At 30.9% G+C, this 17,669-nt stretch overlaps 3 protein-coding genes across 3 annotated transcripts; all 3 read left to right on the top strand.

The window, feature by feature from the left end:
* Window positions 1-241: 241 nt before the first annotated feature.
* LOC129919698 (uncharacterized) lies at window positions 242-3,309 on the top strand. The gene is made up of 9 exons (XM_056000669.1): window positions 242-350; window positions 411-584; window positions 646-893; window positions 954-1,098; window positions 1,413-1,545; window positions 1,977-2,218; window positions 2,279-2,456; window positions 2,640-2,998; window positions 3,185-3,309. Exons 1-9 carry the CDS (start codon window positions 288-290, stop codon window positions 3,287-3,289), a joined length of 1,647 nt encoding a protein of 548 aa, XP_055856644.1. The 5' UTR covers window positions 242-287; the 3' UTR covers window positions 3,290-3,309.
* Window positions 3,310-6,748: 3,439 nt separating this feature from the next.
* On the top strand, window positions 6,749-8,181 carry LOC129918353 (phosducin-like protein). Its single transcript, XM_055998829.1, has one exon. It carries the CDS (start codon window positions 6,891-6,893, stop codon window positions 7,719-7,721), a length of 831 nt encoding a protein of 276 aa, XP_055854804.1. The 5' UTR covers window positions 6,749-6,890; the 3' UTR covers window positions 7,722-8,181.
* Window positions 8,182-15,094: 6,913 nt separating this feature from the next.
* On the top strand, window positions 15,095-17,199 carry LOC129919483 (cytosol aminopeptidase-like). Its single transcript, XM_056000367.1, has 7 exons — window positions 15,095-15,343; window positions 15,403-15,518; window positions 15,571-16,212; window positions 16,268-16,484; window positions 16,542-16,791; window positions 16,855-16,928; window positions 16,995-17,199. Exons 1-7 carry the CDS (start codon window positions 15,215-15,217, stop codon window positions 17,172-17,174), a joined length of 1,608 nt encoding a protein of 535 aa, XP_055856342.1. The 5' UTR covers window positions 15,095-15,214; the 3' UTR covers window positions 17,175-17,199.
* The last annotated feature ends 470 nt before the right edge of the window (window positions 17,200-17,669 follow it).

Genomic DNA, 17,669 nt, shown 5'->3' with positions numbered 1-17,669 from the left:
TCTGGTTGTATTCAATTCCATTTCTTCTATAGAAAAAATGTCTTTGAATGGATTCAGAAGTACTAAAAAGTACTTTGCTGAGCCCAAAGGAACATGGCCAATATGGTTAAATAATATATTCAATAGGCAGTCAGTAAACAACTCAAATTGCATGCAACCTAGAAACGCATTGATATGCAAATATTGTTATCCTTGGATACCAGTTTAATTTTGTTATAATAAGTACCTTGGGTGAATTCAATAAGGTTGATATTTCATGTTTTATCAAATAAAGGTTCATTTAAAAAATGAGTACATCAAGTAAAAGTGGATTAGTTCCAACACCTCAAAGACGTATTCCAAGAAAGAAGGTGAAATAAATAAAACACAATATTCTAACTCAGTACAAAAGTTCATATCAAATCTCCTAGCCAGTAAAACCGGAAAATCTTTTGCCAACTAAATATGTAGTCAAGCCAATAACATTAACTCTACGGCCATTTGGAGGATTGTATAATCCATATGCAAAAGGATGTTCAGTTCTGTGCAATCATCCAGCACCAAGTGCAGTTCGAAAATATATAAATCAATTGAAAAATAATTTAGTGAGATAATCATTTTAAAACTCAATCGCAGCTATCTTATGTTTTGCATCCCTACTCGCAGGTAACTGACAATAAAACTTCCTCCCAAAATCGAGATCAGTTATTTGAATCGGAAACTGATAATATTCCAGAAGATTTATTCCGACGTTATACTGATACTGATTCGAGACCTTTAACACCATCACCAACTGTTACGAGTGTTCGAACGAGAAATAGCACTGGTTCATTTCTGAACAATAGACGTTGTATAACACCTGAGTTGAGGAAAAATGAGATAAGCAAGAGAAAGAAGATTATTCTTGATTTAAGGTAAAAGTTTGATTTTGGTGAGTAATATTTACCAAGAGTTAAGTTATTGGAATCATTTAGACGAAGCCACAGTCAAGAGACTTTGTATTGGAAACCAACATCAGAGATATCACAAAGTGCTCTAACAGAAGCTGATATCGAAGAAAAACGAGTGGTAACTGAGAAAAAAGTTAAGAAACAAAAATCTGATGATATAAGACCTAAAGTGAGTTCCGAAAAAACATCTTTTCTTAAGTTGAATCGATGATTGTTAAAACAATATAAGTGATTTTTTAATTTTTTTATAAGGCGAGATCAAAACTGCTATAATTTTGAAAAGAAGCCAATTTTTTTGTTAAAATAGTCAACTTGAAGTCTAAGAATGTCAATTGAGGTATTAAAATTGTCAAAACATTGTAAATTCGGTCGCGTCATGGAAATTATAGCTGTTTTTTTCTCTCCTACAAAAAAATTTAAATTTCACTCATGTTGTTTTAACAATCACCGATTCAGTTTTTTAAAAGGTTCATTTGTTTCTAGACTCCAGCAACAATTCCAGAAGAATTTCAAGAAGATTGCAAGAAGCCACCAATTTCATGCATCAACGAGCACGATATAGCCGATGATGATGCTCGTCGTGGCAAAAAGAGAAAGAAGATCAAACCACAACCGGGTAAGAATTTGGTTCAAAGTAAACATAAGTTTTAGAAATGATTAGGTAGTGTACATTTTTACATGGGAAGGGGGTCTTAAATTTTCAATACCGGGCACTTTAAAGCCATAAGCGCAAAATTTTAAACGATTTAGTAAATTGCTAAAGTCATTTTAGTAAGTTACTAAGCCAAAATGCATACAGATTTTTAACTTAGTAACTTACTAAATGGCTTTAGCAATTTACTAAATCGTTTAAAATTTTGCGCTTTTAGCTCCAATATAAAATTTGCTCTCAGGCCCCACATTTACATTTAAGTGCCCAAACTTCAATGTCACTTTCTATGTGAAAATACTGAACTGTCTTTAACCATCTCTTAATATCCAGTGTTGACTGGCCCAGAAGTTTCCTCAAGAAAGTTTTTAGGAAACAAATTTTTTTTTACGTTTTAGCAACCACAACATTCCATCTAAGTGAAGATCCTGAAACTCAAGTAGCTACTTTGGGTCCAGATTCATTGAATCCAAGTACTCGTCCATCGCTCATCCCGAATGCAGCAAATTTATTACCAAGCAAAGAAAAACGAGAAAGTGAGCCAGTTTTGCTCAAAGGTAGTTTTCTAACCGATGAAGCATTTGAAGCTCTTAAAACAGAACTTGATGTTGATACAATTGAGAATACTTTTGATAGATATGTGAGTTTATTAACATGACTTTTATTTAAAATACAAAACTAAGTAACTTAATGATTTCAGCTTAACCGAGCGATGCGTGAGGCATATAAATATGTTCCAGTTAAAGCTAAGGAAAATAAACCAAAACCTATTTATGAATGTGAAAAGTTGTACTTTGAAACTCGTTCGAAAATGCCAAGAAAATTTTCAAAATCTGCAACTAGGTTTGATGTTCCTTTAGATATGAAGACTTTGGAAGGTACGAAAAAGATTTCTTTTGTTTTGAAATTGTACAGGACTAAGGTTCCTTAGATTTACTGTCCCACACAATATTTTTGAGTTGTAACTCTTTTCCGATCTTTTTGAAGTTATACTTCTTTTATGAACCTTAACTTATTTTGGTTCTACACTCAGAAAAATTTCGATTATTTTTTGCTTACAGAAATGTCAGTTTTTGAGTACTTGAGTAAATATGTTTGGGTATCAAGACAACGAAAACAACTTTATAAAAAAGTGTTTCTCAAACATTTGGTTCAAGTTGAAGAACCTGAAGAGACAGAAGAAAATGAAGGCCCAATTCAAGTTGAATATGTTGAAAGAAAGATGTCTGCAAAAAACATTACCGAAGCTTTGACAGAGGTTTTGGATTTTTATGGAACTGAAAAAAATATTAAAGAAATTTTAAGACTAATTGAGGTGAAAGAAGATCAAGAACTAAATTTTAGGTCATGGTGTGGTATAGTATCGTTTAGTGAACGTTTAGCTTTAGATGATGTCACGGGAACTGATTCAAGTGATGAGGTAAGTAATTGAGGGGTCGGCATACATACGTTAAAGTATTGACGATTTGTATCTCTATCTTTTTCTTCTGATTAAATAGAGAGAGCAATATAGTCAAAACGATAACGTATGATCGTAATCGTATGCCGTAATTCGATCCCAGTACTTCATTTAATGTTTGAGATATTAAATCATGGTTATTTTCAGCTCGAAAAAGCAGATTTCACAAGTATGCAAAAGCGACTCGATGCATATGATGTTCCCGAAAAATTAAAAGAAGTTTTTGACGTAATTCGTAGAGGGCATTTTTGAATTGAAAATTTAGGATTTATTCAGTATAACTTGGATTGTCATTAAATAAATATATATATATTTTTTAACTATTCAAACATAAAAAAAGAGATAAGAAAATGTATAACAGCGTTTTCTTTAAATCACACAGACATAGACAAGCGCATCTAAAAGTTTTGCTCTATACAAGCTACAATAGCCCTGTTCCATTGGGAGGTGGCAAAGTACGAATAGTAGTTTACTAGTGATTTTCAATGGAACGCACTTTCAACGAATTCGGAATTTCGCTCATCTGTCAGTACCAAAAGAACAAAAGAAAATAGAAAAAAATATCTCCTAAACTGGGTGAAGATCAAAACAAACCAAATTTTTCAAGGACGCGCGCAATTTTAAAGAACTGTTGTTTGTAAAAAAAAACTCATACAAATCGATTTCAAGTGTTTTTTTGGTAGTAACGTTCTACTATAACTTAATTTAGTGTCTAAAAATCGAAAAAATTACGGAATTTAAAATATATTTCTATGCTGTATTTTTTGCTTTTTTGTTTTGTTGGTTTGTTTTTGCTGGTTTGTTTTGATTTTCGCCGAGTTTAAAACGTCAAAATGGTAACTGTAAATAGAAAGAGAAGACAAGGACAAATGTTCGAACTTCCCTATTCAATACAAATCGTATCTACTCGGGAAGAAGAGCATGAGTAGATGATAGTACTAGATTAACCAAAATATCTACTACCACCTCCAATGGAACAGGGCTAAAGACACTACCTGACAAACAATTTTGATTCTATAAAGCTTTACAGATGCCATTGTTGCTTCTGTAAAGCATTATAGAAGCAAAATTGTTAGTAGGGTATACAGTTGTTGTAGAAGATTTCTACTCATGAGTAAGTTACCACCTCGAATGGAACAGGACTGTTAACGTTTGATCGTAACCGTATGCCGTTATTCAATCCCTGTTCATTTGGCGGAAGCAAATGTCAAAGTTATTAAGTCAAAGTACTACTAGTACTTTAATAGTGGTTTTCATTGGATCGCACTTTCCCCGAAATAAATCAAATTCCCCTTTTCTGTCGTTAATTTTTTTTATAAAAATTGAATAAATAAACGAATTGGGAAGTTTGAACATTTGTCCATGTGTTCTCTTTCTTTTGACAGTTCTCATTTTGACGTTTTAAACTCGGCGAAAACCAAAACAAACCATATTTCTAAGTAAATACACAAGCAACAAAAAGGTATTCGTTTAGAATTTTCTAGACTCCATATGAGCTGGAAAAATGAGTGACGCAAAGTGGTTTTTTTCATTTGAAAAAGGTCAATTTTGATGGCCCCGATGACTTCAATTATGAATCCATCAAAATTGAATTTTTTCAAATGAGAAAAACCACTTTGCGTCACTCATTTTTCCAGCTCATATGGAGTCTAGAAAATTCTAAACGAATACCTTTTTGTTGTTTGTTTAAAGTTGGTTTCTTTTGGACTTTTAATGGGTTAAAATGATCCGTGCTGTTAATTACTCTGAGGAGTGTTGAAACACTTGCAGAAACACCAGCTTTTTGTTTGATTTTTGAACCAGAGTCAAATGAATTGGAGGCAGATCTCAAAATTTCTCGTCGATTGACTGCTATTTTTGCCGTTTTTTACCTTAATTCATATTTTTCCTGTACGAACTTTTATTTTTGAGGTACGAATAGGCAACACACTAAAACTCCGATCAATTTTGGCAGCAATAGCAGACCCGGTCAGTACTTGTTCCGTTAACAAATTAATTTTAGCTCTGTCGACAGTATTAAAAGCTTTTAATCTACTACTTTTTTTTTTAATTTTAATTAAATGACAAAATCTCACTGAGAACATTTCAACCTTTGATTTGGTATGCCAAACACCTCAAAACTCTCATAAACAACGAAGATATTGACCTTGAAAGACCGTGTGTCTATTCAGTTGACGCAAAAAAAAACTGCATTTTTCCATATAGGACGCTTTGTAAGAGAACACGAAAAAAATTGCGGTACTTTGAGAATTATTCTTTCTGATTTGGTTTCTCAACATCGCAAGCTAACTGTAAACATCATCAAATGTTACATGAAAGCTCAATCCTAGGAAAAAATGGACAAAATACCTTTGAAAATTTGTGTGCTTATTCAGTTGAAGCGGAGTGTACGTAATAACCAAAAAAAAAACACTAAGGGCCAATTTATTCACACTCCATTATATTTAAAGTCTCCATTAAAAATTAGAAAACTGTCAAATCGCATACAAAATTTAAAATATCCCTTTTTTAATGGCGACTTTAAACTTAATGGAGTGTGAATAAATTGGGTATTTCTAATAATCAAATTTAAAGCTCAGTTAAATATTTAACTGAGCTTTAAATATTTCTCCATACCAATAACCAATTTAATAGTCAGGTTAAGGGTTAACGCCACGTTAATTTTATAGTTGGGAAACTGAACTATAAACGCATGGTTAAATTAAAAAAAAAACATATGTCAAGTCAACAAGTTGTTGAGAAAAATTAATAATACTGGCGGCAAATTATTAAATAAGTAAATGGAAAAATTTATTTTTTTATAAATATTTCTCTTTTTTATTAATAAATATTCATGATTTTCAGAAAAGGCTGAAAAAGAAAACTTAAAAAAAAATAGATCTGCAAATTTTCATAGTCGTACTTCACGATAGATGAACTTTTTTTAATGCAATTTTGGCCTCCTTGCTTGAGCTCCATTTTTTAACTTTAACAACCAAAATAAAAATATATGAAGGTATGTAGGTATTTTGTAGTAATGTTTTTGTTCATTATTACATTACATGCAAAAAATGTCACTTAAATGATGTCATTTTGACAACAAATGTAATAAATCTGGTAATAGAAGCACTATTAGTTAAACGCGTGTTTATTTTGATTATTAGTATAAACCCAATTTAACGCGACGGTAAAATTTAACCCGACAATACTTAAACGTGTGTTTAGCGATTCATTATTGGTAAGGCCGTTGGAACCAATTTTTATGATTTTTTATTACAAAAAACAGTTCTTTAAAATTGCGCGCATCCTTGAAAATTTGGTTTGTTTTGGTTTTCACCTTACTTAGGAGATGTTTTTGTGGTTTGTAAAGCCTTAACTACATTGGCTCAAAAAGTGAAAATTTTCAAACGCATTTTTGTATAGTTTTCGGGCTAGAAAACTAAAACAAATGATGCAGAAAGCTTATTTTTGGTTCTAAAAAACAAATTATACACTCTTTTTCACAAAACAATTTCGCTTAGCAGAAAAAAAATATTTTCACTTTTGTACTTTTTCAAAAAATGGTGTATGTAGTTAAGCCTTAACTGACAACTGTGCGAACTTGCGAATTAGAGCTTAAAGTACTCTAGTACACATTCTATTACATTTTTTCATATTCAGTTTCCCACTTAAATTTTAACCCCCATCTGTAAACGCAGCAAATCCAAATTTTCTTGTCAAACATCTGCCACTTTTTTTTTTTTGTTGACATATCACTCTTCAAAGGGTTTGTCTCTGTTATTGGAAAAAAAATCCATAAATTAACTTAAAATTAAATTAACTAATTATAACCAACTCGGGACCAATTACAAATTTTAACAAACAATCAACAATTATGGCTACTTTAGAAGATAAATTAATGGGTGAAAAACTCGAATACTATTGCAGTAGTAGCGAAGGTGAAGATAATGACGACGATTGCGATGATTCTGGCGAAAAACAATCCAAAAGCGGTGGTGCTTCATTATCCCAAGCACCACCTGCACCACCAACACTCTCACAAAATATGACCCATCGAGCTGCAACAAATACTGGCCCAAAAGGTGTTGTCCAAGATTGGCAAATCTACAAACAATTAGAAGCTCAAAAACGTGAAGAAAATGAAAAACAACGTCTCGAATTGATGAAGAAATTAAGCATGTCGGCAGCAACTTCAGCTGAAGATGAAGCTCGTAAAAGAGAAGAAGAATTAGAAGCTGAAATGGCTGAATTGATGAGTGAGGATTTCCTTCAGCAATTCCAAAAGAAACGAATGGCTGAAATGATGCAACAATGTGGTCATTTGCAAAAATTCGGCAAAGTTTTCCATTTAACGTCTCACGAAGAGTTTTTAAATGCTGTCGAAAAGGAGAACAAACATATTACGATTATTATACACATTTACGATCGTTCATTGTCGGCTTGTGCCACTTTAAACAAATGCCTTGATACTTTAGCCCAAGACTATCAAATAATTAAGTTTGCAAAGATTTGCAGTTCGGTGGCTGGAATGAGTCGTGATTTTAGGGCTAAAGGATTGCCTGCTTTACTCGTCTATAAGGCAAATAATTTAATTGGAAATTTTGTTCGAATTACAGATGATTTGAGCGATGATTTCTTTCCGTCCGATTTGGAGAGTTTTTTGGTGGAGAATGGAATGATTGTTGATAAGAATTTGTATAATTGAAAGGTTCTTTGGTGTCAACATCAAAATTCTCAAGATTTACTTATATAAATTTTATTTTTAATTATTTTATGTTTTAGATTAAGTAAGGTTGTAGTATTAAAAAAATTATAAGGTCCAATTTATTCACACTCCATTAAAATTAAAGTCTCCATAAAAACGGGAAGTTTTTTAAATTTGTATGTGATTTGACAGATTTTTAATTTTAATGGAGACTTTAAATATAATGGAGAGTGAATAAATTAGGCCTTAAATGTATACCGTGTGCTGTGTGGCCGCATTTTCAAAAATATAAAAAGTATATACACTCAACTATATTATACAAACAAATAAAAAAAAAACAAAAATGTAACTTTTTACCATGTGCGATAATGCATCTTGTAGAATGTCTTATAATTTATTATACAAGAGAACAAATCGAACTTAAATAAAAGCAGCAAAATTGCACGAAAGCAATACTGAAATGTTTTTTTTTTTTTTTTTATTTTTCTATTTCGTAAAGACAGCGAAGCCACAAATCGTCGATGAAACCAGAAAAGTGTGTAACTCCATATTTTTTGAAAATTAGATTTGAATGCCATCAATTAGTGATGGTAACTATCGAATAATAACTATCAAACTATCGATAACTGTAAAATATTCATTCATTCGATAGTTTTAAATCATTCATACATTCATTAATTTAGTTACTAATTTTATTCGAATAGATTTTTCATTCGATAGTTTTTTCATTGGAAAAATTTTTTAAAAGATAGTTTTTGCATTCGAATAGTTTTGTTATACGATAGTTTTTTTATTCGATAGTTTTTATTCGATAGTTTTTATTCGAATGAATAAATTAATGAATGAATGACCTATTCGATAGTTCAAATCATTCAGTTACTGACTATCGATAGTTCAAATCATTCGATGGTTCCCATCACTTTCATCAATGTACCTTAAACTAGGAATCCTCTGAAGTTCATATTTTTTTATTCTATTGACTGCAATAGAGTCCGAAATTATAAACTCAAGAATTGCAATCATGTGCGATAGAGAACAAAACGCAAATTAAAGAAAAGTATGCAATAACTCATCGCGCAACGATGTCACTTGCCCATACTTCCTACTGTTGTACACCCACATTCAATTATGTATTTCATAGAATCCATTTAGTTTGAAATTAATTAATTAAAATGCATCAAGAATATCTACTTCTTCGCAATAACAACTCAAAATAAAATACTATATACACTGCCGCTCATCTAAATAGGTTCAACTATTAATTCATCTTACTTTTAGCCCCTCTTCGTATATATTGCAATGACACACCTTTTTTATATATGTATGTACTGAGGGAACATCTTTATGCACTTAGTTTAGGAAAAAAAAAATTGTCTTGGGGCCTACCGTTGCTCTCTCACATAAATCTAATTTTGTGTAGCTAGCTAGACCAAATGTATTTATAAAAACAAGTAATTTTTAGCTTATCTGAATAGGTTCAAAAGCAAAAATGTTAATAAACGATGAGTTGCATGAGTCAGTTGGACTCAAAATTGTGTCTGTCAATAAATCTAATTTTGTGTACCCTGTAATGAAGAAAACGGTTCGGGAAAAATTTTTAAGCGCAGTAAAAAGGGAAAAATATAAGAAATTTGTGAATCAGGCTGAAACCTACGATGCATCGGGACAAATACAAACAAGTTAAAATTAAGCAAGCAGTTATTTGCGCAATATCAAAGAACAATATAGAAAAAACATTTAAAGTCGAAGTTACTCAGCCACAATATGGGCCGATAAATGTGCAATGAACAAAACATCATAATTTCGCTCTTAAAATAAAGCTAAAAACTGATATAAAATATAGTTTGGCAACGGTAAAACGGGTTGTCAAAAGTGGTAAACATTTGAGAAGAACAAAACTTTTAAAAAACGTTTATTAACATCACAAACCAAGAAAAGAAACTCGCCTCCATTAATAAAAAAGTATGTTAGAAATAACTTTGGAAACAAAACAAAAACAAAAAATATTTGAGATAATAGAGCCGTATATATCCATCGAAGTGCACAAGAGAAATCTCTCGTTTCTTGAACAATTCCTCGCGATTACGGACACTAACTAAACTATGGTGTTCGAATAGATCGATCGATATAACAAATAATAAAGATAAGCTTACTTTCCAATTTCAAAATATTCTAATCGATTTTGTTTTAAAGTCACTTCGGTGATAATCTCGTAAGAATTTTAAATTAATATTGACAAGAGCGCTTAAATTTCTTTTAATTGGAAACATTATTACTTGTATGTATGCGTTTTTGCAAAAACATTATCATGTTTTGGGGACACTTTGAATAGAAGGGATTTTTAAATTTACCTGCAGTAACAGTTTGCTTGGCAGTCAGATTATCTTGGTTTAATGTCGAATTCCTATCAAAAAAAAAAAAAAAATCGAATTAAAATCGATTTCAATGCGTTTTACGTGTCGTAAACAATGTCCAGAGCATGTTCGACAGAACAAAAAATCGATTTTAATTCAATTTTTTTTAAAGGCATTCTTCATTAGTTAAATGAAATGAAGCATCGAAAAATACTTTAAGATGTGTCATAAACAAAGATTGTTTTTTACGGGACGTTTTTATCTAGTTATCTAGACTAAGCACAACATACAAATGGAATAAAGAAGTCCGATGATCGGATTGACATCCGTAAAATAGCTGTTAAATACTTTAGCTATAAGAATAAAGACCCACTGGAATTATATGAATGTGGATGATTATACGAATGTGTGAAAACTCCAACAGATAAATGTTCCTCATTTTACCTATTTTATTATTTGTCTCATTTCAATTCTCAGTACTTCATATTGATTTTTCGGTAAAACTATTTAGCATTAAATTCAATTAGATTTTCAATACTGTAGCATCAACACTTCTTTTTTCGGCATGATGCGGGCGTTCCGTTCCTGGGAAAAAAGGTTTGACCACTTTTTAATTTTTTTTTTTCTCAGAATGTGAAACAGTATAAAGTAGTGGTTTATCATAACATCGACCAACAAAAGACGTTAAAATTATGAGAGCTAGCTATACATACACTGAGGGAAAAGCCACCATAGAACAACGTGAAATCAATGAAAACCACATTGATTTAACTATAATTCGGAATGATTTTGCGTTGAAGATGAACATTTTAAAATCAACGTTGAAAATAGGTTAATTTTTGATGGTTTCGTATCATAAAGTCACATAAATCAAAGTAGTTCAACTTTGAATCAACGACGTTTCATCAAAATGGGTCACTGTGGCGTATGTGTAACATTTTTGTTCACTGAATCAGAGTTACAATTCATATGTTAGCACAAAGTACAGTGGATTTGTCTGTTATTGAGATTTAAATGGGAAAATTCTTTAGTATAATTTTGTAGGAGAACATTTATTCTCCACAAAGTATTTCAAATGCACACAATCTTTAAAACTTAAATCTTGGTCGGATTTGCCGTAAACCATTAAGCCCTAGTTTGTTCACAGTCGATTATCTTTTAATCAAGGATTATTCCATACAAAATTCCTTGATTAAAAGATAATCGAGTGTGAACAAACCGGCCCTAAGTCTTTGAATTAAACGTTTAATTGCAATTGCTCGTTGTTATATGGAATGATTTAACTCCTCTGCATAGAAATTTAGTTTTAAATATCAAAATTTTCAAGAAAAGTTAAATTTTGTTGAAGGTTAAAAAATACTTTTACATCTACAGTAACGCTCAAACGTGTTTTGGTATTCTTTTTATCTCAAACAACGTCAAGACTTCGCGTGTTATCGGATAGCTTTGAATACTTACCAGCATATTCTACAAGATCGTATGAAAATGAAATAAAAATATTTTGATTTTTATTATAATTAAATCGAATAATTTATTAAGTTTTTCTTTTTTTCAAAACCAAGTTTTAAAAAACAGTTAGAATTTATGCTTTTGTTTAAAAACTACATATATTTAAGAAATTTTGTTTTGTTTAAATATAATAGGTATTAAATGTATTATAAAAAAGAAAATACATTTTACCAATAATAATTTTAAAATTAGTAAAAAAAAATTAATCAATATACATTTACATAATTTTGTATGTATATCATAGTTTATAGCTTTTTATTTTCTTGAAATATACCTATTTTTTAAAAAATATTTTAGAAATTACTTTGGCCTGATACATTTTTTTGTTTCTTTTTATTTTTTAATTTAAACACAATTTATTCGCACACCAATTACCTACATATATTAATGTATATTATAAATTTAATATTGTAACGATTTCAATCAAATATTTTTATATGTAAATATTCTACACATATATTTCATTTCATTCATAAAACTAACATTGGTGTTGTGTTTCGTGAAATTACTTTTTTTTCATAACAATAAGTTTATTTTTTTTAGAAATTTAATTGTAAGAGTAATAAAAACACGATTTTTTGTTGTTGTTTTTTTCTATATAAAGAAATAAAAACGCATTTTCTTAAAATCTAATATTAATTTTAATATGAATTTATGTAATTTTTAATTTTAATTTTGTTTTTTGTAGGTTTTCCTAGGATCAAAAATACAGACATTTATATTTAAGCGTAATTTTGTTTAATGGATATTTGTTTTTTTTTTTTTAAGAAAATAATGTTAAAAATGTTTTTTTCTTATTTAAAAAAATGTGTTGTATCAAATAAATGAATTTGTCATTTTTTAATATATAAAAAAAATTACATGTAAAAATGTAAGTAGTTAATAGTTTTGTTTTTTGTTTTGTTGTTTTAAAAAATATCATATGTTTTTTTTTTTATATATTTATAAATTTATCTATATAAAAAGACTGAAGCTCATTTTTTTTTTGTTTTTAAGTTTTTTTTTTTATTCTTAATTCTAAAATATTTAGAAATACATGTAATTTATTTATTAACTTTAAAAAAAGTTATAATTCATCATTTGAATATTTTTTATTAATTTAATGATAAACTTGATATTAACTGTTTCATTTTTTTTATATAATTTATATTCATTCCGTATACAAGGGAAAATATAATTTATAATTGAATTTTAAGTTAAATTATTTATTTTATTTAAATAAATTAAATAGGAATTATCATAGTTTTTTAATAATGTAATGGGTGTTGTTGTATTTTTTTCTTGTAATTTTTGAAATGAAAATAAATAAATGCTTTCGAACGGAATTATATATTTTGCATTTTGAACAGTCTTAGGAATCAGAAGAGGGAAAAGGGCGCCAGAGGTATTTTATTTCAATTGTGATCCAACGTTTTAAGGCTTTTATGATATTATAATAACTTTGAATGAACTTAAAACAAAAATAAATTTTGTGGCTACTCGAAAATTTAAGGGTTGCCATTAGATATTTTTTGCAACCACAAAAAAAAGCATGGCAGATGCGATTTTAAGCAAAACGCTTTTAGAGACTGATTACACAATTTTTGGTATTTTATCTGATACAAGGGCATTGCAACTTTAATGGGCCAAAAATATTGTTTATATACGTTTAGTAGAGCTATAATAAAAGCTGAATGCTATGCTGAATTTCCATACATGACTCTTTGGACCACCTGCAAGCTTGGCAGCACTCTGTTACACCAATATGAAGGCAATCGTTATTTTTTTTAACTTTTCTTATCACATTTGAACATTATTCGTCTATGTTTGTGAAATGAAATATGAAAAGTGAAATTCCAAGGCGGAAATTCTTATAGAAACATTCTAATTAAAAGTGGTTAAACAAATTTTAGAAGCCAAGATCAATGTTCCAATTCACGTCCAGAAAGGCCCAGAGACTGGTTTGAGGTTAAACAAATAAAATTTCTCAATTGGCCGTTTAGAAATCCCGATGTATATCCTGTATTTCATAAAAATTTAAGGCTAAGTTCCAATGCAGACAAAATAGATGCCTTAAAACCATATCTTTCTGTATGAATTTCCTTCACGTAGTTTTTCAAAATCTTTAATCTCATTTGGAGTGAAGTTTTAAGCAAAGATCTGGAAACCGTGTAAACAAGTGTATTTCATTTGAATACTCTTCCACCCCTGAAACATCTAAATTTAATACTTTTTGTTTGGTTTCTCTCATTTTATAATCTAATGGAACAGTTTTAATCGATTCCACTCAATACTAGAATTTTACATCTGTATTGGTGAATAATCAAATAAAAATTCATTTCTTTTTGCACCTTAGGCTTATTTCTCGTCTAGCTACATCCATGACTTAAGCTTCATTAGCTCCGTCCCACGGAACCTCTCAAATAAATTTGAAGCATTGTTGTTGTTGCGAATTTTTTTTAAAGTTTTCATAGTGAAATGGCAGTTGAATTCCAAAATAATCATCATCAAAAACAAACATAAAAAAAAAATACAGACAAATTGAATACCTCCTCCTTTTTGGAAGTCGGTAATGACTGATATTGTTGATGAGTAGCATGCGGTCAACAATTTAAACAGTGTTGATCAATAAGGAAATTAAAACTATGTACCACCAACATTCAAAATTGACATTTCATCTTCCACTTATGAATGTTTATGATCAATGAGACCTACGATCAATGTTTGGTTAAGGACTTATCAAAAAATATACAGTACCTTGCCATATTATTAGGCCCAAGCAAAAAAACTACAAATTTTCATGTTGCTCAGTTTTTAAAGTTTTTGTCGAAATATCTTAATTTTTTTTTGTCTCATTTACTAACACTTACCACGTAGATACGGATTGACTTAAAAAAAGTTGGAATAACATACTGTGAAGGTCTGCTCGTCTGGTCTTCTACGAAAAAATAAACTACCAAAAATCTAAGAACCTTACGTAATAACCAGACGATCAGAGCTTCACTATTTATGCAAGATGGGGCTTTTGTCATAAAGTTAAGAATGTCACGTTATTCCTCGATACAAAAATTAAAGTATTGGACCCGTCTGGAAATATTCCGGTCATGAATTCCATAGAAAACCTCTTTTGGAGCTTATTCCCTTTTGCACGTCATTTTTTATCAACATTTTTGAATTCTTTAAATTTTTTTAAGTCAATCCGTATCTACATGATAAGAGTAAGTAAATGAGACAACAAAAAATTCAGGATATTTCGACAAAAACTTTAAAAATTCAGCAACATGAAGCAAAAAATTGTATTTTTTTCGCTTGGGCCTAATAATATGGCAAGGTACTGTACATATGTATGTATTTCTGTTTATTCGACTCGACAGAACCTCTTTATTATCACTATTCATGGAGGTCTAATGCCCTAAACCACTTAAACATAAGTACACTTAAAACTACTTTGCCCAAAACCTACCGAGCTATTTTATTTTAAAAAATTCCAAAGTATTCAATCAAATACAAATCAATTTCTTTTATTTTCATTCAATATTTCATTTTCGATATCAATCGTTATTTGTTATTTCATACATACATTTTAAAGCTGCGAGTCCTTTTTAAAAATTTTAGTTAAGACCCTACAAAAAGTTCTTAAAAGTTAAGAAAATGTTGCAACGTCTAATAAAACCCGTTCAAAATTCAAATTTTTCGCGTTTTTCAAACAAATTATGGCTTTCAAAACCAAGATCCAAGGTTCGATACTCGACTAAGTCTGAAGAAGCAAGAGCTCCTGTGGTGAGATCCTTTTGATTTTATCAAACCGGAAAATCTTTAATACCAAAATTATTTTATAGAAAGGTTTAGTGCTAGGATTGTATGAAAAAGAAGGTGAAAAGCCTCCAAAGCTGACTCCCATTGCCGAGAAGTTCGATGATAAGACACATGGCAAGATAATGGAATTGATTCAGGAGTAAGTTCATAAACTTCCATATAATTTAATATAATTTTTTTTACTGCCTTAGAACAAATATCAGCGGAGTTCTGGGGAAAGGCAAAGTATTCCAAAAAGTCGATCCTGAATTTCATTCAATAGCTGTTATTGGACTTGGTCAGGAGGGTGCTGAATATGACAGTACTGAAGTCATCGAAGAAGGTATGGAAAATGCTAGAGTTTGCGCTGGAATAGGTGCTAGAGAGCTTCAGCTCCTTGGTTGTACTGAAGTTCATGTTGATGCTATGGAATACCCCGAGCAAGCAGCCGAAGGTGCTGCTATTGCAACATTTCGCTACCAAGACAATAAACAGAAAAGCAAGCGAATGATAACACCACAGTTGTGTCTATTCGAATCACCTGATATTGATGCATGGACACGAGGCCTGTTCAAAGCTGAAGCTCAGAATTTAGCACGCAAGCTTACTGATAGCCCAGCAAATTTAATGACACCAACTGCATTTGCTCAGGCAGCAGTCGATGCTCTTTGTCCTTGTGGAGTTACTGTCGAAGTAAGGACTATCAATTGGATCGAAGCAAATCACTTGAATTCGTTTCTAATGGTTGCTAAGGGCTCATGTGAACCTCCAGTGTTCCTTGAAATCAGCTATTGTGGTACTTCACCCGAAGATAAGCCAGTTATGATAGTTGGCAAGGGAATTACTTTCGATAGGTTTGTACTTGGACACGTATTAAATTCTTATCATAAATATGTTTTCAAATTTTAGTGGTGGCCTTTCATTACGAGACAAGCCAATGAATCATTATAGATCCTCAATGGCTGGAGCAGCTGTAGTTGTCGCTGCAATTCGTGCAGCTGCAGCTTTATCACTGCCAGTCAATATTGCAGCTATCATTCCACTTTGTGAAAATATGCCTTCTGGATTGTGCTGCAAACCAGGAGATGTCATAACTTGTCTTAATGACAAGACGCTAGCAATTGAGGTTTGAAAATCCAAATTTTTCTTAAAACATCGTTTCCAAAACTTTTTCTATCTTTAGGAATGTGACAGAATTGGAGTTATTGCTATGGCTGACCCTTTGATCTATGGACAAAACACTCATAAGCCCCGTTTAGTTTTGGATGTGGGCAACATGGCAGGTGGAGTGAAAAGTGCCTTTGCTGGAGCAGCTTGTGGGGTATTTTCGAATTCGAATGAAATCTGGGAGGGTTTTAAGAAGGCTGGCATTTTGACTGGAGATCGAATGTGGAGAATGCCATTATGGAACTATTACAAGAAATTGGTAGCACGTAAGTTTTGATCTCAGGTTTGATGATAGTGTTTCACAATTATTTTTTTGATTTCATTTTTAGAACATACCGCCTTCGATATAAGCAACAAGGGTTGGGGACCAGCTTCATCTTGCATTGCTGCAGCTGTTTTACATGTAAGTTAATTTTTTGTCTTGAAAGACTTATTACTTATCTAAAGTGTTTCTTTTTTCAATCTTAAGCAATTTGTACCATGTATCGATTGGGCACATTTGGATATTACCGGAGTTGGAATGTTGGCTGAAGAAGGATGTGTTCCTTACTTATTACCCCATCGTATGACAGGACGTCCAACACGTACGTTGATTCAGTTCTTGTATCAAATTGCATGTCCTGAAGAAAGCAAACACAATCCTCAGTGAAAATATATTTTTTATGTGGAATTTATTTTTGGTACAATTATATGTCTTATTGGGCTTAATTAAATTGATGTGACAATATTATAAGTTTGCATTTTTATTCGCTTCGAATTTTCAGTAATAAAGAGTCGCATTCTTTACAGATCGACTCGGGACACCTCTGCTTGACAAAAAAATTAGAAAAAAAATTGATACGGATGTTTGTTGCTTCATAAGATATACATTTCTTCTAACAATCGAAATAATTTTTAACAAAGCCCCTTATTGCAAGTGTCGTTCAACTTTCGATGCGATAAAAGTCCGGTAAAAAATGGATAAGCCTGAAATGGCTTATGACTTTAATAAAATCAAATAGAAAAAATTTCTACCGCAACCAGTTTAGAAAATATTAGCTTTTTTTCGTTCAGTGTATTTTAAATTTAATCATCTTTCCTTTTTTGGTTACCACAACCACGATTGAATGCATTTTATAAATTTCTTTTTTTTTTGATAATTTTC

This window comes from Episyrphus balteatus, chromosome 4 (genome assembly GCF_945859705.1).
Source record: "Episyrphus balteatus chromosome 4, idEpiBalt1.1, whole genome shotgun sequence".
NCBI classification, from domain to species: Eukaryota; Metazoa; Arthropoda; class Insecta; order Diptera; family Syrphidae; genus Episyrphus; species Episyrphus balteatus.
The sequence above is the reverse complement of the archived record's forward strand: the minus strand, read 5'-3'. Positions and strand labels throughout refer to the sequence as shown.

Excerpts from the sequence above, each read along its gene's own strand:
- LOC129918353 (XM_055998829.1), top strand. The coding sequence starts at position 6,891 with ATGGCTACTTTAGAAGATAAATTAATGGGTGAAAAACTCGAATACTAT.
- LOC129919483 (XM_056000367.1), top strand. The coding sequence starts at position 15,215 with ATGTTGCAACGTCTAATAAAACCCGTTCAAAATTCAAATTTTTCGCGT. Across the intron at positions 15,344-15,402 it reads AAGAAGCAAGAGCTCCTGTG|AAAGGTTTAGTGCTAGGATT; the intron begins GTGAGATCCTTT and ends ATTATTTTATAG. Across the intron at positions 16,792-16,854 it reads TTACAAGAAATTGGTAGCAC|AACATACCGCCTTCGATATA; the intron begins GTAAGTTTTGAT and ends TTTCATTTTTAG.
- LOC129919698 (XM_056000669.1), top strand. The coding sequence starts at position 288 with ATGAGTACATCAAGTAAAAGTGGATTAGTTCCAACACCTCAAAGACGT. Across the intron at positions 894-953 it reads AAGATTATTCTTGATTTAAG|ACGAAGCCACAGTCAAGAGA; the intron begins GTAAAAGTTTGA and ends GGAATCATTTAG. Across the intron at positions 2,219-2,278 it reads AGAATACTTTTGATAGATAT|CTTAACCGAGCGATGCGTGA; the intron begins GTGAGTTTATTA and ends TAATGATTTCAG.